This window comes from Mandrillus leucophaeus, unplaced genomic scaffold, assembly GCF_000951045.1.
Source record: "Mandrillus leucophaeus isolate KB7577 unplaced genomic scaffold, Mleu.le_1.0 Scaffold39, whole genome shotgun sequence".
Classification (NCBI taxonomy): Eukaryota; Metazoa; Chordata; class Mammalia; order Primates; family Cercopithecidae; genus Mandrillus; species Mandrillus leucophaeus.
In genome coordinates this window covers 3,205,582-3,214,562 of record NW_012104142.1, presented here as the reverse complement: position 1 = coordinate 3,214,562, position 8,981 = coordinate 3,205,582, and the positions used below count along the sequence as shown (strand labels likewise).

The following is an 8,981-nucleotide window of genomic DNA, read 5'->3' as shown; positions in this document are numbered from 1 at the left end:
CCATCTCAAAAAAAAAAAAAAAAAAAGAAGAAGAAGAGAGAGAGAGACATAAACAAACATGATTCCTTCATAATTACGTTTGGTTTCTGGACTGTGTTTCTTTCAATGGGACACTATGGTGATACTGGGCCATGTGGAGCCCCAAGCATTATTTGGGTTACACCCAGGTATGTTTAGCTGCCTATTTGCCAAAATATTTTGCCAAATAGCAGTTTGGCAAAGATTTCTCCCAGAGGGTCCCTGTCTTCCTAGGCCACAGTCATGGGTTACAACCCATCCAGTCACCCTCTTGCCTTCTCCTTTCTGTCACTGTGTCTCAAAGGGGACTGGGTGGCTCTGCTCCCAATCTGTAGCAGTCCACTCGCTAGAGGCTTTGCTTGTTGCCTCCACAACCCCAGTCCCTGTTGTCCCTGGCCCAGGTTAGCTCCCCTCACCTGCACTGAATTTTCACGACGGTTGCTGGCTACATCCCCAGGGTTGTCTTTGGCCAAGGCAGTCAGGATATAGTGGTCCTTCTTCTCCCGGTCCAGAGAAGACAGCACATAGATGTCACCCTAGTAGGGAGAGGGTGGCTTTAGGTCCTTCAATCATTCAAAAGATATTTATTGAGCACCTAGTATGGCCAGATGCTGTTATGGGGTCTGGAGATTTGACACTGAACAAAAGAGACAATAACTCCTGCCCCCAGGAAGCTCCCATTCTAGCGGCTCTTCTTGCTCTCACTACCCCAGCCTACCTGGGGATGGGGTGACCAGCCCAGCCTGCAGCTCCCTGCCTGACCAGGAAATAGCATATAGTAGGTACCCCATAAATGTTCAATTGTCTTAATGCCAGGCCTGGAGCCATGTCTGATGGCTCATACCAAGCAGGAAGGAGTGAACACTGCTGAAAGGGCAGAGTGCCAGACGATGTAGGCAGAGCAGGGCAGTGGAAGGGAAAGTCCAGTTCCAGCCCCAGCAACTGGGGAAGGCCCTGCCTGACTAACGAGCCCTAGGCCACAGGGCTCTCTCTCTATACTGAAAATAACAGCTTTGAACCAATTAGCAGACATTTGAAATCACCACCCATCTTTTCCCCTGAATTTCGGCTCTTCCACAGGTCTGAGATTCAAGGAAGCATGTGGGAGGCACCCTTTGGGGCATCCTCCCTTCCCCAGCACTGAGTATAGGGCCATGTATACAGTAGGTGCTCAGACACTGTGCCCACTTTCTGCAGTGCTTCCCATGCCTCTTTTCTGACTATCTCAAAAAGTAGCCCCATGGACTTCAATCATGCATTTTTAGTGTGCAGAGGACACATCTCAGAAGTCCCACAAAGAGCTCATTCCAAAAGACTTGGCCACTTCCTTCAACATCTGTTGGGACAGAAAGGCTGCAGTCTGACAAATGTCTGGGACTCTGAGAACAGGGTTTGCTGACTTGGCTAAAGAACCTCTGGGGCTGCAGATGTCCAGGTGACAAGACCCAGAGGGATCACTGCAATACTTTTGGTGGCTGTTCAGTCTCTGACCCTGGGCCCTTCCCACTTCTAGATTCCAGGCCCTTCATCACTGCTCACCGTGGTGGGGTTGATGGCAAACTTGCCCTCTCCATCTCCAAGGCTGTACTCAATGAGTGCAAAGTTGCCTGAGTCAGCATCAGTGGCAGTGACTGTCAGGATGACTGTGCCCACAGGCACATCCTCAAAGACCGCCTCCTGGAGCTCAGTGGGCAGGGAGAGAGAGTAGGCCAAGGTCAGTCCCAGAGCCCGAGCACAGCCCTAGAACTCACTGATGCAGGCATCAAGCTGCTCATGGGCTAAGCACTCCCAGGGGGGTTAGAGACTGGCAGGGTGGGAGAGGAAGACGCCCAAAGGCCCCAAGATATTGCCACAGGTCCTGGACCCAGCCTGTGGCCTGGCCACTCACCTGGTAGGAGGGCTGGTCAAAGATGGGGTTGTTGTCATTGATGTCTACGATCTCCAGGTAGACAGGGATCTCAGCTGCCCGGGGTGGGGACCCGTTGTCTGAGGCCCTCACAGTAAAGTTGAGCCAGTGCACCTCCTCGTAGTCCACTGTCCGGTTGGCAATGACCTTCCCTAAGACACAGAGGCTCCCATGGTCATTTTGGCCATGGTTCATTCGTGGCAGCTCTCCAAAGTATGAGGGGAAGGACCTGGACTCCGAGGGGCAGGTGTGGTCACTTGAAGGAGGGTGGTTGGGCAGCACTGCCCAGCGGCAGGGCACACAGCAAGGAGGGACTAGTGTCCAGTTTTTCTTATGGAGGGTGAAAAAGCTTCTCCCAGTCACAGGGATGAACATCAACTAGCCCAGGACCGGAGACACCTCCTTCTTGGCCTTCCTGCTCCCTCAGTGGTACTAATAGTAGGAGCTTGGCTGGTGGGATATCCCAGGTTTCTGGCAGACATCAAGAGGCTTCCATCCCAACCCAGGAGTAAGCACTCTGTCTCTTCCCCTGGTTTGGGCATCTGGAATCTGGCATGGAATGTCAGCCATCTTGGATCTGGCCCAGTCCACTGAGGGGCCACGGAGAGGCTATGGTCCCTCCTGGGGGCTAAGCAAGTACAGATATATGTCCCCCAGCCCTCCTCTGACAGATTTCTGACCTACCTGCCGAGGAGTCCTCCAGCTGGACGTAGCCTGGGGGCACCAGGTCCAGCAGGGTGTAGGTGACCAGCCCATTGAGGCCCTTGTCAGGGTCCACAGCTGCCACAGCAATGAGTGTTGTCCCGGGGGTGGCCCCCTCCAGGATCCGCTCCGTGTAGTAGGTGATCCCAAAGGGCTTGAACTGGGGCGTATTGTCATTGACGTCCAGGACGTTGACAGTCAGCTTGGCTGGGGTGGAGGCCGTGAGTGAGGGAGAGGGGAAGGACACCAGTGTGGCTGGACCAGGCCTTCTTTAGCCTCAACCAAGCTGGGAGAGCATGGCAGCATCCCACAGCCCCCCGGAGGCCCCCTGAGGATTGACCTGACCCTCAGGCTGCAGGACAGGAGCCTTTCCAGTGGTCTGCTAACTTGCTGTTCCATAAGAGGAAGGGCTAGGTGACCCTGGTGGAGCCCTTGGCTCTTTCTGTGCCCTGGTTTCCTAACCTGCTTAATGAGGTAGGGTAAGATAATCTTTAAGATCCTAGATCCTGTCTGAGCTGTCCCCTCTATGTAACCGGCCTGGGCCCTTAACCATCTGAGCCTCTGACACGGAAGAGATGACCAAGTCTACCCTTCCTTCCGAAAAATGTGGCCTTCTGGGCTGTGAAGATAAGCAGTCAACATCTGCCAGGCCTGGCTTCCCCCACAGCAGCTGTCTCTGCCTCATGTCCGAGGCAACTTGAGGCCACCCCATCCCACTTCCCCCTCTCAACTCTCGCTCTGCCCACACAAAATCCACCCCTCTGCCTCCCCCTCCCAGCCCACGCCTCAAGGCTGCAGGCAGGGTGGCTTGGGCCTGACTGGCAGAAGGTAACACTGGGCCCCTCCATTCTCCACTGTAAGTGCCTGCATCCTCAAAGCAGTGTCTGTGGCCTAAGATCACCTCCCCTGGCTCTTTGCTTCCTCTGTGCTAACCCTGTGGTTTCCTATAAGATCATGGGTTTCCCATCTCACATCCTAGCCACACCCTGATTACCAGTTCTGCTGGCTGAACCTAAGCCTCTGTCAAACCATTTTTTCTCAATCCTTTCCAGTCTCTACCAAGCCTCCTTCCTACTCTGAGCCTGGGGGTTCAGATCACACACAATTCTGAGCTTCTGGATCCTCCACTGCTGAGCTCTATGTAGCTATCACCACCCTGGGCCTCACAGTGGCTGCCATCTTCCATGCCTCTTGTGTTGCCTGACTCCTGGCTCCTGGAGCAACTGGGTCTTGTTGCTCCCTCCGTGGGGACAGACCAGTGCCTATTCCCCACCTGCCCCCTGCCCTGATTGGTTCTGAGTGGCCAATGAGAGATGTCTGCAGGGAACCTTACCATTTGGCACACTGACAGAGCGCTCTGGTAGGTCGCTGGCATTGTCAATCACTGAGAGAGTGACCTCATAGGTGGCAACCAGCTCCCGGTTCAGGGGGGACTTCACCATTACAGATCCTGTGGACCAGACCAGGCCAGGTTCAGCCTGAGAAGAACCCCCTAAAATCTGCCCTTCCCAGGGGTACTCCTGGCCAAACCCTCCCACTCCTCACAGAGGATGATGGTCCCCAGTGGATTCTGGGACTTGTGGCTGGGGTGGGCCCACAGACTCCTCATAAGCTGAGGGCACGTGGTTCTGCCCCTCCTATGATGCTTACTAGCCAGGTGATGTTGGGGAAGTTATGTCACCTCTCTGCACCTCTCTGTCATTTGTAAAACAAGATAATTACACTACTGACTGTCAACCCATCCTTTTCTCAATCCCCTACTATTTTGAGGATTAGAAAAACAAAATGAGCTTCCATTTCTAAAGACTTAGAACAGTACCTGGCACACAGAAGCTATGTAATTGCTTGTTTAAAAACTGCTGTATTGCCTAACAATGCAAATGTACTTAACACTACTGGACTCTACACTTAAAAAGTGGCTAAAGTGGTAAATTTCGTTATGTGTATTTTATCACAATTTAAAAAATGCTTAGATTCTAGGGAGATCACGTTTAAAAGAAAGTCATGGTAGCTGAAAAGCCCTGAGGGGTTCCCTGGAGGGGACAGTGGTGGAACCATCTGGATACTTCAGGTCCATCCCTTTGTCTTGATTAAATAGGGAGTGACATGGACTGATTGTGGGACAGGAGCATTGGTTCCATGGCAGTCCTAGCAAGGGGTTTCCTTCTGTTCTATGCACTGCCTCCCAGAGTCCCTGCCTGCTCCCCAAATCAGAGAGGAACCCCCCAGAAGCATGGACTGGGACTGGACAGACCTAGCTTGGCTGACCTCAGTGCTGGCTTTCTTGGGACCTTTCTTGTTCCTGACTGTTAGAGGGCCTGGTGGCTTCTCCTCCCACTGGCTTCATCCCAGAGTGAGACTTCCTCTCCCTCTCAGGTACAGGGGTCTCTGAGATTCCCTTCCCCCTTGGCAGATCCCCCTGCTGGGCTTCTGTCCTCCGTGGGTCCCCAGCCATGGGGTAGTCACTTACCCTGGGCCGCCTCCTCCTCCTCCTCCTCTTCCTACTCTCGCTCCCTGTCCCCCAGGCTGGGGAGCGAGGATGGGGAGAGGGCGGCTGCATTCAGTCTGCAAAGGCTGGGCCACGGCCTTGGCCCGGGCCCCACAGGACAGGAAGGGTGATGGGGGTGTGGTGGGCATGGAGGAAGGCAGTGGGGTGAGGCAGAGAAGAGATGAGGTGGGAAGTGACAGAGAAACAGAGCTCAAACCTGTGGGCCTGCCAGCCGTGAGGAAGAGAGAAGAGGGTTAACATCAGTTAGTTCAGGGTGCAGCGGGGATGGAGCAGAGCAGGGCAGGGAGGACGGTGGCAGAACTGATGGGGTGGGGGGAGGGAGGGGTGGAAACAGGGAGTGGGGAGGGGAAGAGACACTGGGAAGGAAACCAGGGGAGCAAGCGGAAGCCCATTTGGAGTGGAGAGCTCAGGGGCTGAGGCTCTGGCAAGAAGGAAAGGGAGCAAAGTGGGCAAGGGAGGAGTGGGGGGCTGAGGAGGAGGGGGCAGAGAAGACACTGGAAAGAAAAATAGAGAAGAGAGTCAGTTGGAGGAAGGGGGAACAGGAAAGAGAAAAGCAGTAGGGCATTGAGCAGAGAGCCTCAAGTTGAGCAGGGATGTGGAGCAGCTCTCCATGGTCCTGACCAACCCATGCAGTCAGGAATTTTGCTAACCTGGGATGTAGCTGGTTCTATCTAACTTCTCCTAGTGCTCGTGTGTTTTTCTTCTTCTGTTTCCCTTTGGGCCTCAAAAGCAGATTGAGGTTATCCTGTTCTTTGGCTGGCTGCACACTATGACCACTGGCACCTCTCTTGTTTTGTGTGTATGTCTACTCCCTTTCATCCCCATACTCCGCTCTCCTTTCCTTCTCCCTTCAGGCAGTCATTGTCATGCATTGAAGTATATTTTTTGTTAATAAAAGTATTCCTGAAAATCATGTATTGTTTTGTATGTATTTTACATTTATGGAAATGGTGCAGTGACATATATCTCATCCCATTTCTTATCCTTTTCTAATAATACTTATTATTAAGATCCATCCACATTGCTTTGTTTGTGTCTAATTTATTGCTTCTCACTGCTGGCACTGCTGGCTGGTAAACCCATGATGTGCACCCACGATATTTTACTCTTCAGTCTCCCAGAAATGGACACCTGCATGGCCCCAACTCCACCATCACCAATAATACTGCAGTGAGCATCCTCAGACAGTTTCATTAATGCCCTGAGACTTTCTCTGGAACATATACTGGGTAATGATGGTACAAGTGTACCTTATGCTGGATTGCTATCTGGACAGTGGAATCAGTCACAACTCCTACAGCGGTGCATGAGGGTTTCAATGTCCCCACACTGTCATCAATATCAACATTGTCCAGCATCCTAATGTCTGCTAATCACGTGTGAAAAACTGATACCTTACTGCTGTTTTAGTGCTCTGTCACAGCCATGTTGATTTTTCTATCACTCCTCTGGGCCTTCCAAGAGGTACACCAATCAGATCCATGTCCCTTTCCTAACTCCCCAAAGGAGAAAACACTGAACTTTGGGGAAAATGATAAAACCATCAGCATTACAATAAGCTGCATACATTGTGAAAGATAAGCCACGGTTCTGTTGGTTTCGTGACAGCATAAGAAAATCATTGATCTGCATGCAACTTGCAGAGGATTTAAATGGCCAGCATACATATGAAGAAAGTATTCAGCCACCTCGTTAGTAAAGAAATGCATGTTAAACAAGCTATCACGGCTGGGTGTAGTTACTCATGCCTGTAATCGCAGCACTTTGGGAGGCTGAGGCAGGTGGATCATCTGAGGTCAGCATGATCAAGACCAGCCTGGCCAACATGGTGAAACCCTGTCTCTACTAAAAATACAAAAATAAGTTGGGTGTGGTGGTGCATGCCTGTAATCTCAGTTATTCAGGAGGCTGAGGCAGTAGAATCGCTTGAACCTGGGAGGCAGGGGTTGCAGTGAGCCGAGATCGCACCATTGCACTCCAGTCTAGGCAACAGGAGAGAAATTCCATCTCAAAAAAAAACCAACACCAAAACCAAAAACAAAAGGACAAACAAGGTATTACTTTCCTTTAAAATTGCCAACATGAAAATGTTATCATATTTAATGCTGGCATGAGTGTGGTGAGACAAGTGCTCTCATACACTGGTAGGGTGAGGGAATCAGGAAGGCCAGAGGAGCTGCTCAAGGGAGGAGGAGGAAGAGAAAGCAGAGAAAGAAGGGGCAAGGGGAGAGATGGAAAAAAGAGGGGAAGGGGAGAGAAGAGAGTAGCAACAGAGCAGCAAAGAAAAAGAAGGAGAAAGAAGGGGGACGCAGGGAGTAAGGAGACAGGACTGGGAGCTGGGAGGGAGGGAGGGGGGAGGGGTGCAGGCCCTTGTACCTGTGTTGATATTCACAGCAAAGGCATCCTCCTGGTCGGGCACCAGGAGATCAGTGTCATCCTTGGCCACAATGCCAACGATGTGGTACTCTAGCTTTGGGTTGAGGTCGCGGTCAATGGCTGTGACATTGGCAATGACAGTGCCTGGCTCGGCTGACTCCAGTACGCTCACTGTCTGGATGGGATTGAGGAACTCAGGGCGGGAGTCATTGATGTCCTCGATCAGGATGGTGATGATGGCTGTGCCCGAGAGAGGAACGGTGCCCCGGTCGGTGGCCACCACCGTTAGCCTGTAGGACTCCTGCTCCTCTCTGTCGATGGTGGCATTGCCAACACGGATGACCCCGGTGACCGGGTGAATGAAGAAGCGGTCCTGAGCCCCAGCTTCTATTCGGTAGACCAGCTCTCCATTGAGCCCACTGTCCTCATCTGTGGCTGTGACTTGAAGGACTGAGAATCCTGTTGGGGAGGGAACAGGGAGTAGCTGCACACAGTGGCCTCTTCCAGAAAGAGCTACCAAGACACATTTGTTGGTGATGTACAAGAGGCCCCTTCTCATGACAGCCTTGACAGCATTTTCTTTTATACCTTTTTCATACGTGTAATTTTATAGGAAAATGGAATATTATTTTATATTCTTGGATTAAACAATATTTTATAATGTAATAATTAGTTGTATCTTCTGCAAATGGTCTGCTTTTGTCTTTTGCCCATTTTTCTGTCAATTATACAAGTCATATAATTATGACAACTTGAGACATCTATCTATCTATCTACCTATCTATCTATCTATCTATCTATCTATATATATTTTTTTTGAGATGGATTCTCACGCTGTCACCTAGGCTGGAGTGCAGTGGTGTGATCTCGGCTTACTGCAACCTCCGCCTCCCAGGTTCAAGCAATTCTCATGCAGCAGACTCCTGAGTAGCTGGGATTACAGGCACCCATCACCATGCCTGGCTAATTTTTTGTATTTTTAGTAGAGACAGGGTTTTGCCATGTTGGTCAGGCTGGTCTGGAACTCCAGACCTCAAGTGATCCACCTGCCTCAGCCTTCCAAAGTTCTGGGATTACAGGCGTGAGCCACGTTGTCTGGACTGAGACAAGTATACTTTTCTGTTTGTTGTTTGCCTTTCAATATTGGCTATAACTATTTGATGTAACAAGGTTTAAATTAGCATGCATAGAAATTTAATATTTTTCCTTTTGAGTTCTTTTGTTTCTTCTATGCTTAGAACCTTCTTATCCAGAAATGTTATTCACCTAAATTTTCTTCATTTATTGTTTAGTGTTTTCTACTTTTTAATATTTTCTTTTGGTTTTTATTTTGGTATCTGATATGGGGGAGAATCTACACTAAATATTAGATTATTATTATGTTAGATTACATGCAGATTATAATAATTGGATCTAATTGATTAGATCAGATTAAATAGGTTTTTTGCACACTGAATAAGTAGCCTCCCC

The 8,981-nt window shown here is 50.4% G+C and overlaps 1 protein-coding gene across 1 annotated transcript in view; it reads right to left on the bottom strand.

The window, feature by feature from the left end:
* The window catches only part of LOC105547526 (cadherin-23-like), a 29,374-nt gene extending 21,784 nt beyond the window's left edge, over positions 1-7,590 (bottom strand). Inside the window, exons 1-6 of the mRNA XM_011991179.1 lie at positions 7,512-7,590; positions 3,960-4,076; positions 2,609-2,833; positions 1,907-2,076; positions 1,558-1,695; positions 435-554 (exon numbers count right to left, since the gene is read on the bottom strand). Of these exons, the coding sequence (XP_011846569.1) occupies positions 435-554; positions 1,558-1,695; positions 1,907-2,076; positions 2,609-2,833; positions 3,960-4,068 (762 nt within the window). The 5' untranslated portion in view covers positions 4,069-4,076; positions 7,512-7,590. The remainder of the gene's footprint in view (positions 1-434; positions 555-1,557; positions 1,696-1,906; positions 2,077-2,608; positions 2,834-3,959; positions 4,077-7,511) is intronic.
* Between the last annotated feature and the right edge of the window lie 1,391 nt (positions 7,591-8,981).